This window comes from Aristolochia californica, unplaced genomic scaffold, assembly GCF_029961685.1.
Source record: "Aristolochia californica isolate CCGP_79_NKW_82.1479 unplaced genomic scaffold, dmAriCali1.0.hap1 SCAF_14, whole genome shotgun sequence".
In the NCBI taxonomy this organism is placed as follows: domain Eukaryota; kingdom Viridiplantae; phylum Streptophyta; class Magnoliopsida; order Piperales; family Aristolochiaceae; genus Aristolochia; species Aristolochia californica.
In genome coordinates, this window is record NW_027181815.1 from 3,957,823 (window position 1) to 3,975,828 (window position 18,006).

Genomic DNA, 18,006 nt, shown 5'->3' on the forward strand with positions numbered 1-18,006 from the left:
TGGTGAACGCAAGAACGGCAACGCAGCGGAACTAACGGATGATGATGATGGAGACGAAGAAGAATGGAAGGCCAATGGCATCAGTTGTGAGTCTGCGCGTGAGCTTCGGCTTCGTCTTCCTTGCATAGCTCTTCTTGAAATTTTCTGTCACCTCTTCATGACTAAAATGTAAAATCCTAACCTGTGCCTTCAATAAAAATCCTCGAAAAGCGTTAATTTATTCGGGTTGGGCTTATTACGGTTTACACATACATGAACAAGCCCAATACGTTACTAACGCATTTAAAATACAATCTGGACAACTGTATTTTGTACACCACCAGGATACCCACGCTCTACCTTCCGCCACTTTCCGAGAGGTTTGTTATTTTCTCTTGAGGGTATTGACGTAATTACATTCCTCGAGAGTCTCAGGCAATCTCGATACAGCATGTAGGAGCGATTCAGCAGACCACCGCCGTTGGAGAATTAGCTCGTTCTCTGCCGCTGCATTTGCGCTCCATCTCGCCGATTATTCGCTGCATCTGATTAGGTAATTTTTTACTTTTATTTTCCTTTCTACGCTATGTAGATTTTCGTCTCCTCTCACTCTTTATCATTAGAGGCTGAAGTCTTGATTTACGTGAGTATTTTGAAACTATATTTTGAATCATTTGGAAGGGCACAAAATTTCAGTTTGTCGGATGTGATTTTTTTTTCTTGCTTGTGGTCTCTGGTTCTGGACGAAGAAACATTGTGGAAGTTTTGCGGTTTATCGGATTTTTTCATATTTTATAATTTTTATGTCATGATTTCGTAATTTTATTTTTATTTTTTTTAACTGTCCAGCTCATCTGCTGGTCTGAGTGGTTGTCTGGATCAGACGAATTTCCTTTAATTTATTTATTGGACGTGACGTCTTACTCACTGCAATTTGGTTTCTTGTTTTTATTATGGCTCAGACAAGCTGCAATTTTTGTGAGTAATATGTTTGTGTGCTCTGAATTGTCCCGATCCTGAAAACGGTAAGCCATCTTATGTGGTCCGTGATCTTAATACCATGAGAGCACAGGAATGAGTGTGGATTAGATCCTGCAAATGAAAGCTCTGGGATCTCTTTGCACCAGATTCCCAAAGTTAACTTCTGTACCTTTACAGACTGAGCTCGGACACTTAGCTTCTTGCAAACAACCTCGGGCTTTAAAACTAAATTTCGGGCTTTAAAACTAAATTTCACTCTCAGGGTCCCAGGTAATCTTACTCTGATTTAGAAGTGTCCAATTCGGGGTTTGACTCTTGACCATGTTTATTCATTTAGTGATTATGGGATGGAGGCACTTTGTTCTGCGTATTGATTGCATACTTTGGAGCTTTTAAAATGTCAAGAAATCAGTGATGAGAGGGTTTAATGCATGTGAAACACTTCCCTCAGTTAAGAACTTCTGAGGTTATCAAAGTGTTTAGGTGTTACAGATGCAGGATTAGAACCACTGGTTGGGTTATAAAAATTTGAATTTTTTGGCAGAGGTGTTCAAGGAGCTGCAATGGATATCCACGTTGTAATTGGTGAGATTGTTGAAACCGCAGTCTGTGCAGCAGTGTCAATGTTTGGCATTTAAAAAAAAAAAAAACACAAGCCACTAGAGGTTAAAACCAGTCTTAAGGGGCGTCACTTGCCCAAGGATACCGGTGTCCACAGAAACTCCAGCATGATTGCTCCCTGTTCTTCATCTTCAAAATCCCAGCAGGCCGTAGCCAGATGGTTGCCTCTTCTGGTTGCATAACTAGTCGATGACAAATCTGTTATCACCGAAGGCGAAGGTGACAAATCCTTTCACCGAAGGCGACTCTCAACTGCCTTTTTTATGTGAGGAAACCTATCAGCCCAGCGGGTAAAACCTACAAATTCATTCACCACATAAGAGATCTAATAAAATTTGGTCAACTGATTAAAAATTTCAAGCCATTCCCATAATCTAGAAGTTGAATTTAACAAGCCTTAGTATTGCAATTTACATCCAGTAAAGCTAATTCTAAATTGAATAAATTTGCTAAAAACGCATTTTAACAAACCAGATGCAACAATCTGATGAAGATCATGGTCAGTGGCAAAATTATCACATACTTCTCCCTGAAAGAATAAAAACATGGGGTCACCTGGTTAGATCACCATAAATCCCTCTGGTAGAGAAAAATGTAGAGGATCTCAAAGTAGCATAAGAATACCTTGCCACAATCAACCAAACTTCTGGCAATGAGCTGAGACAAACTATGTACCAAGGTCCAGTTGAAATTTAGGTAATTGATAACAGTTTCTTCTGATGTTAGCTCAAAAATCAAAGAGCATATGCTAGCGGCCATCATGACAATGGAAGAGTCATTTGACTTCTCTAAAATCCCAGCTGTGTATTTTAGAAAGATAATAAAATAGACATTCAAGTAAAACACAGATAATTTAGTAATTTAGGCATAGTAATCAATACACTCATTTTTTAGTAAGTTCTTAGAGGTTCATCATCTTTCAAGTACTGTTTTGAGAATGCATTGGAGAGACATTGCTACTTCCTCTAATGCCAAACTCGCACAGTCCCACTATTGTTCCTAGGTCTTACCCTCCTCACGGGTGGTTGAAGTTAAACTTTGATGAGAGTTCAAGGAGAAATCCGGGCCGGGTTGTTATTTGTGACTATTCTGGCCAGATCCTCTGGGTATACTCTACAGCAATGGGTTGCTGCGAGATGGAACTCCAGGCCTTCATTACGGAGTGAAGATTTTCTGTAGCACATTTTCAGGTACGGTGACTCTTTCAGTGGTGGTCTCCTAGTTCCAATCAGCAACGGCTTCTTCACGTTTTCAATGAAATTGTGCATTGGAGTAGGCAATTACAGATTATGTGAGAGTGCTAATTCAGAGGCTGATTTGTTGTCTCGCCATGGCATAGATCTCCAGGCTTTCCTATTGATGACACTTTGCTTTTTCATTAGTTTTGGCTTTTTCTTTCTTTCGCTGTTTTATTGTGGTCAAAGTAGCTTTTCCTGTTTTGTATCTTGTAAATTTTCTCTCTTAAAATAATTCTCACCATTCTCAAAAAAGAAAAAAAAGACAAACTTATCATATGAAAAAAGAAATAAACACCTAAGATTAGAAAATAGAATACTCAGAAGACTGAATTTGTTGCAACCAGGTTCAAACAACCATAACAATTGCAAAGTTATTCTATTGCATCAGGGGTGGCAAATCCTTGACCCAGCCGACCTGACACAAAATTTCATATGCAGGCCCTTTGTCACCAGACCTCCAACATGACCTGCAAGAAGGCAATGGTAGTACTTCTGACCTTCTTGTAGGCCTCAGACAATTTGATCCTCTTTTACACTGATGACTTCAATCGAGTCAGCAATGGATATGATATAACTTTCTTTTCATTTTAGTGTCCAATCAATCATCATACATGAGCTTCAATTCGAAGATACCAAAACATAACTGGGCCATACTAGTAACAGTGAACAACTCCAATAGTTACAGATGCAAATTGTCCACATTCAGAAGTAATATATTTACTTCTTCAATTGTAATATTTAAAACCCAAAAAAGGTTAAGTGTACTATTGGCTTCTGATAAAAGATATATAAGGTGTTTTCAAGGCATTTCCATAGGTCAAGATTTCTGGGTAAAATTTACTCATCAATAGACTTTACCTTTGTTTCCTAGCCAGCTGAACAGTTACCTTTTTCACTTTTTTCCCCACAACAGCAAGAATCTACCATTATCGTAGTCATTTATTTATGAGGTAAGAATCCCCATTCTCTCCTTTGTCAAACAGGTAAGAAGGCAAATTTATCCACTTGCAGCCCCATCAAAGTGGAAGCAACCACAGCAATCATGTCAATTTATCTAAGCATCGATGCTGCTAATCTAATCAACATTATCATAAGAGCCTTGCCCACTATGTTCGGGCACATTAAGATTCCATTCTGCCTATCATTTCAATTGGTAGGTTGGCTTTCTTCAACTCTTTCTCCAATCCCACATCATTCGTAGCATTCATCTCCTTTTGATCCATTTACCAACTTGGATAAAACCCTTCAATCAGTTCATTACACATACTTACGTAGTCCATGAGGGACATTTTTTTTTTTCTGATTTCAGTTTGTGTTGAGACAGAAGGTCACTTCTATCTTTCACATGTAACCTTTTGGAAAAGGTCAAGCAGTTCAGATCGATTACTCTACTTGCAGTCTGTCTTGTCCTTCTCTCCTTCTTCTCCCCTTCTTCTCTTTCCCTTCTTCCTTCTCCTTTATCTGTCTTAGTCTTCTGCCACCTTTCATCTTTGTTCGAATCTCCATTACAAAGTGCACAGTTGAGCCTCTATCAGCTAATCACTAAGCTTTCCGAGCAATATTCACTTATCATCTCATCTACTAAACATTCATTTCACTACAAATTGTCTTTACCTAGTTTTCCACACATTGCCCAGGGTATATTTACTAATCATCTCATCTAGCAAAATATTCATATCACTACAAATTGTCTTTACCTAGTTTTTCACACATCAACCAGGGACTTGGTTCACCCATTAGCTAACCAACCCAACCAATTGCATCATTCTATACAAGTTAATAATATTATCTTGGATCCCACTCAGTGGCTCTTAAAAGCTCAACGTCAACGGTAGTTTTCTTGGAAATCCCGGCCCTTGGGGATACAAAGGGGTTAACAGGGATCATAACAACCTTATGCCTCTTTAACTGGTTCCTTGGGTGTCTCCAATTTGACCAAAGCAGAGGTTCATGGTGTCTCTTAAATGGACTAAAGCTCTACCAAAGTCTTTCTCTGAGCTGGTAATAGTGGAGGGGGACTCAAAAACCGTCATCTCATGGGCAAAAGCAGCAAATATGCCAGGTGATATGACCAGCAAATTATTCAGATTGAGGACATTGTTGGAGCTTTAAGAGTCGAGTTGTCCCATGTCCCCCGCTAAGTCCACTCATCAGCTAACCACTTCGCTAATCTGGGAAGTCCTCAACCGAATCTTGTGGTCTCTTTGAATTAATTCCTGTTGCACTGTTTATTTCTTGGTTCCTTTGTTCCTGCCCCTTCTTCTGGGGTGTTTGTGCTGTGTTCTCTCTTTTGATTTTAAAATTCTCGCTCCATTTAAAATAAAAAAAGGATTAACGACTATGAATTGTACTTACTGATGTACTATTTATTCATAAGATAAGATTTGGAGGATGAACTATGAATAAGATCTGGAGGATGAAATATGTTTTATTCATGCAGGACTATGTAACAGGTTTAAGATGTCAAGGCAATGACAACAAAGGTAGATCACAACATGATACATTCCTTTTTTTCTGATGGTTACAATTCTACAACTAAATTCATGAAAAATTCACGCATAAACTGTCATATGCCTGAAATATCCAGATAAGCAAGATAAAGTCAAAGCAATTGAACACTTAAATCATATGAACCACAAACATACCTGTCCAAGCAGCCAATGCTGGTAAAAGAGGAAAAAATTCCGATCCACCAAATTGGGCATGAATTTCCTCCCTCTAAACAAGAGTGTTGTGAAAAGCTTTGTTAGGAAATTACTCTTGCATTTTCCTTGCTTAGTTACTCCCAACTTAATATATTCTCTTATTGCTAATTCCACTTATCATTGTTGTTCACTCTACATGCTTTTCGAAGCATTGGAATGATCCAAAAGAACATTACCAACTTTCTCTCTTTTTGGAAATGATGAGAATTTAATTAAGAGCAGAATAAAAATACAAACCAAATTACATCTCAAGAAGAAAAAAAAAAGAAGACAAGAAAAGTAAACAAAACCAGAAACTACCAACAAAATCTCAATAGCCAGAAACCTAGTCATCAACATCAACCAATGATCAAGAGGTTGGTTTAAGAAGGCCAATATATGGCTGTCCATGGGAAAGATGAACTCAAACTTTGACTTTGTCTTTGCCTTATCCTTTGCATCCCACTAGCTTTCTAGGAGCAGTAACTGATCCTAATTGGTGGGATGCTATGAGAAATGAATGGCAGCATTGACAAAGAAGGGCATTAGAAAACTAGCATACTTGTGCAAATGAAGGTGGGTTGGCAGCTGTTACGAACAGGACAAATGGCCCAATAATGTTGTTTGACAGGAATGGACTCAATTTCGGATTCATGAATCCATGTCAGATTGCCTGAGCATGGTTGAATTCCTCAGGTCCTGAAGCGCAACTCATGTGAGTTTGGGGAGACTCAGATGAGCATTTGGAGCAAGTCCAAGCCTAAGAGCCGACTTGTCCTCCCTCAAATCTGGGTCAACCAGACTGATCACAGTAGATCCAGCAAATCGTGAAACCATGGGCTCAATGAACATGAATTTATCCAAGATAGGATCTGAATGGTTAACTACTTGAAACAAATGAGAGGTAAAACTTACCAACTATTCAAACAAAGAAACACTGAAAGTGGATAAGGTCATTTTCGATAAATGTGATGTAACAATCCCATCTTCCTTAGAAAAAGAATATGATCAAGGACCCCTCTTTCTATTCTTACATGACCAAAATTTTCAAGCTTTACCAACTCAAAAATCGAGATGAATGACTGGGAGATTAAACATAGTTGTTTTTTTTTAGGATGATTAAACATCCTTGTTCATAAAAAATTCTAATACATTTACCTTCAGAAGAATGTTCATGATGGTATCACAAGCTAAAAATATGAGACTGCTATCCTCAACCATCTGATTATTTTGGCTAATCAATCCCACAAGGCATTCCACCACCTGTTAGTTTATAAAAACACACGTTAAAATTAACTCACAAAAAATACCAATCTTCATCGGTAGTCTTTATCAGAATTTGTTCACATCGTTAATTAGAACATTATAAGAGGAACTATCCACTGCAAATAGTTTCATCTTATGGCAATTCGAATGACATAGAAAAGTGGCATAAGGATTATAACATGACCCCCCAAATTTTTTTCCATGACTTTCCACCAGTAAATTATGCGAAAAATCATCTAATTAGTTCAAAGTCAACTTCAGTGAGTTGATTGTTAGTGCCTGGCTAAAGCATGTCTAGCCCCCAAAACAGTTTACAATAGAGCATATTGAATGGACAAGCTACATACTGACTAAGAATCATGATTGACTTGTTTCTTCTTTTATGGTAAAGAGCCAAAGAATAAATGCAATCTCTCTCTCTATCTCTAGAAGCTACATCTGACTCAAGCTTAACTTGTTGATGTAGCATATGCTGGAACTTACTTCTAGAGAGAGACACAACATTTACTAAGAAACTTAGTGCTAGAGAATGAACAGGCCTTTTTCTGTTTATCAACATAATGCTAGAGAAAATTCAGAAGCCATAGAGATTACATGAGTAAGCAGAAAAGAACAAGGAAATGATTGGTTTTATGACATACAGCTCTGTGACATCCTTCTGCCTTCATAGTTGTTTGGCACAACATGGGAAGTAAAAAACAGACCGAGTAGAAAGGGCTGTCATTAAGGTCAGTTAAAAAGTCAATTAAGACCAAATAGAAGTCATGGATCATTATCAAGTAAATAGATTATTAAAAGTTGCTGAAGAACCTTTCTTCATCTTCACCTTCTACTGAAAGCATATAATCCAACAGTTCTCGAACCTTATTCTCGCAAGCAGAAGGTGCTTCTGCAAGATAGCTAAATGGCATACATTAACGTTATTAGCCAAATCAGGTGCTTTCATTGGACAAGAAACTAAAAAAGCTAAAATGAGTGTGCTGGGGTGATCAAAATGGAAAGTATATTACAGAAACCCAACAATTTATAACAGACAGTTGTTCATAACTGAACAAACAAAGTATGTGATGTAATGACATCAGCAACCAGAAAGGTAAAATACTAAATCAGTACAATTATAGTGCTGGGCATCACGACACAACACACTTAGTTAGCTTCCTCTCTAGCCAGTCTTTTCAGGATGATTGTCCTTCATAAATTTAAAATTAACTACCCATACTGTTGAAACAAAATCAATAAAACATTTCGGTTAACACTACCATTCCAGTTTGAAAGATTGCTCTGCTCTGGCAAAACTAACTGAAAGATGTTGAACCATTAACATAATGGTAAAGAATTGTAGGATCTCATTGTCCACTTTGAGATGTTGAACTGTTAACATAATGGTAATGAGTTGTAGGATGTCATTGTTAACTTTACATTCAATTTGAACAAAAAAATAATAATAATAAAATAAAGTAAAATGGGAAATTGAGTGCATTAAAAGTACCTTCCAACAATTCGTACCGATGCAAGCAGATCATCTCCTTTCTTTTGACCATGATCCTACAAATAAATACATCTAATTGCAAAACTTGAAGTATTTTTTTTTTTTTGGAAATGGCAAAAACTATTGTTTATTTCTAATGTTATTGTTGAGTGGGAAAAGGTTCCTCATTGAAAAATGAGAAGAAAAGTTAATGGGTAATAGGTTAAGTAACAGGCCTCCTAAGTAGCTAAGTCATTTTGGGATGGAATTGACTTAACCCAAAAATCCAACATGGTATCAGAGCAGGTTCTGTGCGGGGGCTAAGGCCCAATTTAGGCTCCCTAGATTATCTATGAATAGTGGGTTCCATGAAAGAGTTTGTGTGCCCCATTAGAGGGTTTGTGCCTATGTCTTAGGCCCGTTATGTGTAAGCCTGAACATAAGGGGGAGTGTTGGGTAGGAAAAAGTCCCATATTGCAAAATGAGAAGAAAAATTAATGGGTTATAAGGTTGGGCAATAGGCCTCCTAACTGGCTAATCGTTTTGGGATGGAACCGGACTCAACCCAAAAATCCAATAGTTATCATGTGGAAAGTATCAAATACCTTTGAATCTTTTAAATAGTCCAGAACTACTCCAATTGTCTCATTGAGCCCAGAAATCACCTTCATTCCAGTGCTTTCACTAATAAGGTTCTCTGAAATATTTTGTAGAAAATGATGAGGATGTTATCAAGCAGAAAAAAGAGAAGCTAGAGGGACCCAAATAGGGGAGAATCAAACAGAAACATTACTCAAAGAATTCATACTCACGTTAAGATCAAGTAAGAAAACATTGAAGAATGAATACAACAGTCAAAAAGTCCTTTCTGGAAGTAAGGACATGCTTAATGGTTATAAAAGAGGATGGATTTCCAAACTTCTGGAAAAAGTCAAATGAGAACTCATATATGGTCTATTGCTAACACAACAACTGAGACTAAATGGCTCAGTTTCAGAAATGAAGCTGCTCAATTCCATACAATTCATAATACTCCAAATTTGCATTCATTTTAAATGAACAGAAATCACCTCATTGCAAAAATTGATATAATCATGGAGAAAAAGGATCAAGATCATCCCAATATTAGACATAAGCTGCCCTCTAGATCTAGCTAAACATTGGATATCTTAGGTTGCCACCACATCAACTATATTTGGCCCAAATGGACTCAATTTGAAAATCATTATTCTGTTGAAGTGCCCTACGATCTTCCCTGATAAAATGCATGTATCTAATCAGCCTTTGGGTTGTCCTTCATATTCTTGTTGTCTTCTTAATAACCACCCAAGTAAAAAGAAAAAAGGACGAAATTCTCTCAATCAACTGTGAAACATAGTGGAAATAACCTCAACAATAAAGACAAGCACTGATACAACATAACATGCCACAAGAACTTTTATTCCAGCTTTTAGTGACAATGAGAAATAGATATTGAAGCCCAAGCATTAACTGATAATGTCACCCAACTCAAAATTGACAGATTACCTTTTTCTTCCTGCAGATTAGAGATTAGCCTTATTATCTTTTCAATCAAGGAAAACGATATGGCTAGGTTCCTTTTCTTCATAGGAATGCATTCAGCAGAGTTTGAAGCTTCATATTTTAAATAGGCAAGCTCATTGAGGAGAACAGCTACCTCCACCCTTGATGACTCCAATACCAAAAAGAGACACCTGAAAACAGTTCAAGTAAAGCACCTACACGAACTGACCACCTGGAAGCCTGATTGAATTGCTTAATCCATTGCATGCAGGGATTCCCTAGCTGAGTTACTTGCCTGTCAACAGGTATTGGGTTTTGCTCATCATGTGGCAATTTTGTTGCTTCAACAAGCCAGCTCTCACCAAACATGGACATCATGGATTCAGCCAAGATAAGAGCCTCAAGTTTTTCCTTTGCAACTGCATTTTGAAAGGACACAAGGCATGAGGAAGCAATTCTAAAAGATGGAAATTGTCTTCCAAAAGGAAGCAGCATAAATAATGTTACTGAAAATAGCCTTACATGTATTAGAGTTTAGAAAAATGTTGTGGTTATTAGTTGGAAAAGGATTCCTAACTCTGGCTAGTCAGTTCAGATAGGCCTAGACTCAACATTTACTTAGTAACAGAGCAAGGTGTCTGTTTAGTTGGAATATTTTATGCCCTTATGTTATCCATGTTCAGGCCTGTCCAATTTCCAGAGGGAGGGGGAGTGTCAGTAGGAATTATCCCACATAGTTTTAAGTTTGGAGAATCCTGTGGTAATTAGTTGGGAAAAGTCTTCTAACTGCTGCCATCCATTTTGAGATAGACTTAGACTCAACTTTAACAGATAAAATGTGATTGTGGTTAATTAAATGGTCCCCTTATAGTGCATAAAAAGTTAATACAGAAAGAAAGTATCCAAATGAATCGTAACACTCCTAACCATTGCTAGGTTGTCAATATAAAAGGCCAAACAAGGATTTCAACTTGGTTAAATACTATCGACAAAAACCAGACAAGACTGAATAATATTGAGGCACACATGCAACATACATGGGCTGAACGGCCACTTGGGGGGATCTCCAATGAGAAGTCTTTGGTTCAAGTCCTACCAAGGCATACAGTGTAGCATGTGTGTGGAATCAACATTCAAATAGATATTGGTGTTTGACAAATGATACATACATGCGCACTAGTTGATAGTCATTATATGACCATGATATTTCTCATAAGAGCATATTTCCCCCTCTCCGAGTCCATTTCTTGTGAAATAAAAAATAGCCAAAATGTGAGGCAAGTTAGGCTTTATCTTGCAACTTACAAGGAGTCTAGATTCAGGATGAACTTGGGTCCACCTGGTGCTCTTTTCCTGTAAAAAGGATTTTTCTGTTCCTAAATTAGTTAATATTCCGAGGAAGCCCATCATGATCCAAAATGTTTACCCAACTCATAAGCAACACTCCAATATGAGGTAAATCCAAGGGCCAAACCCTGACTCATTAACGAGCTTAAGGGAATAGCTTACAATTGACCAACAGCTAAAAACATATCATGTTGGGCCATGTAAATGCTAGTACAACAACAAAAAAACCCCGACAACAAGGATTTTCAGATGAATAATAATTCTAAACATGGATAAAAAAAAATTATATATTAAATTTTCAAACCATCTTACAAGCAATTCCTATATGAACGGATTCCCCCAATGCTAAGAAAAATAGCTCAAAATTTTGTTGAGGATAAGGCACGACATACCAACTCGATTCTGTAGAACTGTAACTATGCCAAAACGTATGTAAGTTGCCCAACTATCACGGGACATTGATCTCAGAGCATCTTGCAAAGCACCCTAAATAAAGCAGGGCAAATGAAACAATAAGTCAATATCCAAGTAAATATCAGTCAAGAGAACTAACTGGAAAAAAAGACAAAGAGGCTTCTCTTTGCATGTAAAGAGTGGGGACAACGCTAACAAAACACAGAAATCTATAAAAAAACACTTCAGATATTGTGGTTTACACATCCAAACAAAATGGGAACCCAGGTCCTGCGGGCTTTGGCAGTATTTTCAGACTTCAGATATTGTGGTTTACACATCCAAACAAAATGGGAACCCAGGTCCTGCGGGCTTTGGCAGTAGAGCCAGTATTTTTAGATGCAGTGTAGAAAATAAGTCACTATTTAAAAGTCCAACCAAAACCTTCATGGAATCTGAATGGCAATTCCTAAATAACTCTAGAACTTTTGCAAACAACTTTAAAATGCAAAGATAGATGAAAGTTTGAAACAACTCAAGTTCACAAACAAGATTACAAAAACTCTAGAACACACAAGCTCAAAATTTTCCTTCACTTCCTCCCTTAATTTCTGCTGAATTTCCCAGATCTTGTTTCAGTTTCTACACTGCATCACCTGGCCTAACAATATTAATCCAACAACAAATAATGTCACAAAAAAATTGAAAAGAATGTCACAGGGTGACAAAAAGACAACACACCTATTTACAGAAAAATGATATAATACATATAGCTCACCAAATAAGTTCATAATATTCATGGCAGAATCAATAAAAAATAAGCCATTCAACAAAAGATAAAGTTACATGACCAGCATTGACATACAGTATAGTTTGAGGAGAGAAGAAGAGAAAGCACATGCAGTGCATCAAATTTGAGGGCGTTGTGCAAAAGAGCAAACTGTCTAGCTATTGCAACCACCTGAACCAAGTCAGAAAGGGCAAGCCAAAGATTAGACATTTAAACGTGCAGAAAATGACTAATAAGGTCAGCAAAGAAGGCATATCACAAATTATGGCCAATAAAGACATAACAAGAACAATGACTATTGGGACAGTAAGTTTCTGGAGCAGTATAATTATTTTGAAAGTAATGAGCTTTATTAAGCAAAGGAGAACAAGCAAAGAATCAGAGTGAGTTCCCTTTACAACAAGTGATTGGAGGGAAACACCTTGTTTAGTAAGAGAATTAGCTTAGCTGATCTGGATACATGAGTCCAAAAACAAGGATTTAGGGTCTAGGCAGTATAATTATTGGAAGAGAATAGTTGCTCAAAAAACAGAACTTAGTGGATAAAGTTTGTTATACCATGATTGCCAATTCTGATGGACTCTCAACATTTACAATGTCAAGAGGAATCTTGCTCAAAATTAACTGCATCAATCTCATGGTGTGCTCAAACATTGGAGAACCTTCACAAGAATCACAATTAAGGATATAAACAATAACAAACACTAGGAATTAATAATAAGGATAAACAAATCTTGACTGGAAAAATATCAGAAAAATAGGCTCTTCTAGACTCCAACCACATCAAATCCCAAGCTAAGATAATATATAATGAAATTGCCAAATATATATATGTACGCATGTATAGAAAGAGAGGGAGTGAGAGAGAGAAACTTCTTGGCACCATGAATAAGCTGAAAACATTTATCAAAGAGGCAGCATCTAAAGACCCTCAGACCTAATGAATTCTAATGCTCATCATTGTAGAAGTCTTGCCCACCTACGTCCTGTACAATGCTATTTATCAGAACCACCAGAATCCTTAGTTAATACAACCTTTGAAGCCTTTTTATATACAGCATTCCTAGGTAAGGGCAGTCACTTCTTTGGCAGGGTAAAACTACAGATTGGAACACCTCGGCTCTTCTGTTCTAGAGTTGGACATGCCTTAATCCTGAAGAGCTCAATAGTTCTTTACAGGAAAAGTATGGCTCCATGCAGCAACTGGTTTCAAATGAAATCACTAGAGTACATAATTAAAAGAATATGCTGTTTACATCAACTCAAAACTTATCCTAACAAACCAAGATAAAACATATTAGAAAGACACCCCAATAAGACATGATGGTTACAATGAAGAATGTCTCCTAAGAAACCATAACTAAATATCAGAACATAACCTTTTTGCTCAAATCAAGCAACAACAACTACTACCAGAACAAAATTTAAATGACTTACAAAAAAATTAGAGTCATGGAATTCTTTGGTTTAATAAAATGGTGAGAATTTCACGAAGAGAAAGAAGAATTTACAAGATATAAAGCAGGGAAGACAGAGACTACACTACCCCAGAAATCAAGAAAAAATACTTCGTGAAAAAACATAAAGACAAGATTACATGAGCTACCATGAGTTATGGAAATTATTAAAGAAACTAATTAAAACAACAATGTCAACTAATACGTCAAGACTTCATAGAATAGAGTAGAGCTTCAAAAAGGACATGGGCAGACCATAATCCTTCAGAATCAAAAGATTTTCACATGAAAAAACATAAGAATAAAATAAAATAAGCAAAGGAATTTTTGGAGCTATATGCAAAAAACAGTTGCAGACATTAATTAGAGAAAATAGATTCGAAAAATAGCCAAAACCAACTACAAGAATAACAACACCATCAACTAAACTAATATCTCATAACCACTTGACAAACATCACCAAGTACTTGATTATTTATTTTAATTGTTTCAATGAATTTTTAACAGATTACAAGCAGTTGTAGGCTAAAATTGAACTTTAGCTATACAACAGGTATGTAATTGATTTCAACCAATAACTGATTGTTAGAAGGACAAAATATATCTAAAGAATGCTGTTACGGTGCTAGAAGACTCAGCCCCTAAGTAAGCGCGGAGATAAAAGATGGTCAAAACAATATAGCCATCAGCCAGAACAGGCTCCTGATTCTGATGGTCACCCATATCTCTGTTTACTATTAACAGACACACACTCAAGCAAAAAAATTGTCTGTTTGGTAAAAGAGAATAAATTTAGCTATATAAAAATACTCAATAGGTATCGACAATGAAGGCTGCTAAGCTACATATTGGACAATATTAATTACAGTCATGAAATCATTTCAAACATAAATTAGAACAATAATAAAAGTAGATTTCTGTTATTGCCATATCAGATCTGATCATCTTCCACCTAGCTGTTGTACAAAACCAAAAGGTTATACTGAAAGCAATAAGAACTAAAATGGACCAGCTCACCATATCAGGTTGAAAGCCAATATGTGGCTGGTCCGGGTGGCTCAAACCTGACACCCAAATTCTTTAAAAATTAAACACTCCAGTCGGTTCATAATTCAAGGCCTGGTTGATCAAGAACTAATAAAGCAAATACAAAAAATTCCCTAACAAATAAGCGTGACAAGAAAAAATGATCAAAACAGAAACACAAAGATTACCAGTTTCCTAATTGCCAGTTTTTTAATAACTTTTTTAAACAAAAGAACAGTTTCTTTATAAATGAAAACAAAAAGCAGTTAAGATGTCCCACTAGTTCTACAGGTTCATCATACAAACTAGACCAGCTGTTGAACCATGTTAAAGCAGGTACAACAGGACTCAGGCAAACAACCTGTTTTAGTGGCTGCTTCAGAAAAAACTTTGGGGTTAACTGCTTTAGTAGTAGTGGGTCCATGTCATTACGTAAACTTCAAGCTTTGCCTGGCAAATTGATCATGATTAAGTGGTTTGGAATTTTGGTTTAATAGCCACATGGGTAGGATCACAGGGTGAGGTCTTGAGTTTAAGTCTAATCAGGGTAATGAATATAGTGTGCTGTATAATCAACATTGAAAAAAATGATCAATGATTGGTGTTAGCCAATAATGAACTTATACTTTAAAATGAAAAACCTTGTACTTTATAGAATCTTTTATCAAATTCACTTTTAATTAGTAGATGAAAAAAAATACATATAAAACTATAGAAAAAAACTAATTGAATGACTAAACTCCTATAGCCAAACTAAACATTAGTCCATTTGATTAGTCATTCAAAAAAAAAGGTCCATTTGAAAAGTAGATGTGCCTAGTTAAAATAAAACTAAATTTAGAAAAAAGACGAATAAAAAAAGAAAGCAAGAAGAAGAAGAAGCACATACCATCAGGTAAAGAAGAAACTTGAAAAGCACAAGACTTCAAGCCCCCCGACTTGTAAAAAGTCATAAGACCAGCTTCAGAGGTTGTAGCTACTAACAAGAGAAATTCATAAAATTCTTCAAAAGTGGATGATCCTGACCTATAAAAATAGTAAGATAAATCAATTTCAAGTACAAAACACTCCCTAGTAACAAGAATTTAAGGTTATTCAGAGCTATGAACACCCCTAAGGATTGAACAACTTATAACAGACAACTAAAAACAGAAATGGAACTTGCTGCTCAGGACCACAACGAAATTTATGGGCTCACAACAACCAATCGTATCCCTCTGGAACCAGTTGACTTTCAGAGTATTGAATTTAGAAAAACCATCAAATACCAATATAGATCATCTTTGAATTTTTTTAAAATAGTGAAACATTTTGTTGGTATCATTCAAAAAAGAAAATATTTTTATTAGTAAAAAATTATTAAATCTACAAGGGAGGATTAAAAAGGAGCTTTGAATATACAATTGTTTTGAAAAGCTACAGTACAGTGGGAAAACTGCAACAAGATAATGCCTTTCAGTTCCTTGTCTTGAGAGCAAATCAAATATAAAACTAGTTCAACTACATGAGCAGTTCCCAGTGACACAAAGCTGATTAGATAGGTCACTGGCTAACTCAAAGATCCCCATTAGAACCCACTCATAAGAAGCTATAAGAGGTGTCTTTCAACCTGGAAAAGTAAATTCCTCGGTACTATTGGTATAGAGACTCTTATCAAGTCAATTCTGCCTGGTCTTCTATATTACTCGGTCTCCTGCTAAATCAAGTCACTCTTATAAGTCTTACCACTTCTCCTTCCTTTTCCAGGATAGAAAAAAGATTTTTTTTTATGACAATGAGAAGAGAGGATTCGTTAAGAAAGAAGCTCACTAGAACCGACAAAGGAAATCACAGTCAACATTACGTCTTGATATTTCAACATCAATTGATCCTACGATGGAAATCACGAACTCCAGAGTCCTTTAGAAATACGTTTATTAAGTAACAAGAATAAATTTTCTATAGGAATGGAGTTGCAATTGTCATTTCTAGAAACAAGCAAGGATGAGATAGAAAAACACTTGTCTACTTTCATCCTAAATTCACTTAATTTATGATTCATCGTGATATTCCTATGCAGCCACATAAGTCCCCGTGAAAGGCAAAAGTTACACAATATAGAAGTAGATTTGTGACTGAAACCAGCAAGAGAGGAAGCGGAACATATTTTTGTTCTGGTGTTCAATCCACGTAGGTCTAAGTATTTGAAAATTCTCAATCCAGAGAAATGGCACTACGTTACTCCAACTTTCTGCACATAGTAGAAATCAAAAACTTCCAAACAGAGTCTAATAGCCACAAGAGCTTAGCGACTGTTTAACAATTAAACGAAATGATAAAGAACTTGAGAAAACCAAAAAGAATTTAGAGCAAATGACCTATTTGACATTGCTTCCAGCACGAGGGGAACCAATGAAACCATATCCTGGGAGGATGCTATCTCTGGGACGCGACAAAAACTCGCAAGAACCGTGACTCCGAGCCGCAAATAAGCCTCGCGGTCATCTCCTTCTTTCTGACTGATCGATCCTTTGCCCATGCCTGGAGATATTGAAAACTCCATTCATCAAAAGACACTCGAAACCTAGTCAAATTTGTTTCTATCTTTACCTGTCTTCAGTAATCTCTCTAGAAAGCGACTTCCCACAGCCTCATAAGCTTTAAGAATCGAAGCGTTGTCGTTATTTTGGCATACTTTGGTGGCCAAAAGCAGCCCCGCAAGACGCTGTTCGTCTCTTTCTCCCTTGAGGAGCTTCAAGCATTCTTCCATTGCCGGAGCTGATTCCTGTAAAACTCAAGAGGATTGGAAAGGTAAGAGGTTTCAAGTTTCAAGTATTTGGCGCAACAGAAACAAAATATATGCACTTTTAGGGATTAAAATCACCATTGGTCGAGCGGGAAGTTGCGAACTTCAGGAGGACTTTCTAAATTCTCTAGGCTACTCTTTCCGTTTGGATTTGATTAAAACACCGGGGTACGAGAGTTGTTATCAGAACAGTCACTCGAGCAGGCTCTGTGTCTCTCTCGAATTTTCTACGCGGTGTTTCCGCAGAATCGACAGTAGAGGGTTGAAAGCCACTTCGCGCCAACGCATAGTAGCCCCACTCGTACACACGGGAGTCCCAATGATCTGAGTTGAAATCGGCGTGGCCTCGAAGCGTGTAGGGAAGTGATTAGGATTTATCCAAGCTTGTCTTTATTCATTTAATATTCATCCATTTGTACTGATATACTATTTAAAACTTTTTTTATC

The 18,006-nt window shown here is 36.8% G+C and overlaps 1 protein-coding gene across 2 annotated transcripts; it reads right to left on the reverse strand.

Moving 5' to 3' along the window:
* Window positions 1–1,515: 1,515 nt before the first annotated feature.
* Window positions 1,516–17,781, reverse strand: LOC137949960 (uncharacterized). 2 transcript variants are annotated; one of them, XM_068796243.1, is made up of 18 exons: window positions 17,638–17,781; window positions 17,364–17,538; window positions 17,132–17,294; window positions 15,664–15,800; window positions 12,850–12,953; window positions 12,367–12,462; window positions 11,501–11,594; window positions 10,057–10,180; window positions 9,765–9,952; window positions 8,843–8,934; window positions 8,259–8,314; window positions 7,580–7,669; window positions 7,411–7,486; window positions 6,662–6,766; window positions 5,465–5,537; window positions 2,206–2,369; window positions 2,053–2,110; window positions 1,516–1,878 (listed from the first exon to the last, which is right to left on the reverse strand). In XM_068796243.1, exons 1-18 carry the CDS (start codon window positions 17,638–17,640, stop codon window positions 1,814–1,816), a joined length of 1,863 nt encoding a protein of 620 aa, XP_068652344.1. In that variant the 5' UTR covers window positions 17,641–17,781; the 3' UTR covers window positions 1,516–1,813. The 2 variants fall into 2 exon arrangements, with proteins under 2 accessions (XP_068652344.1, XP_068652343.1); XM_068796242.1 differs by having other exon boundaries at window positions 2,206–2,381.
* Window positions 17,782–18,006: the final 225 nt, after the last annotated feature.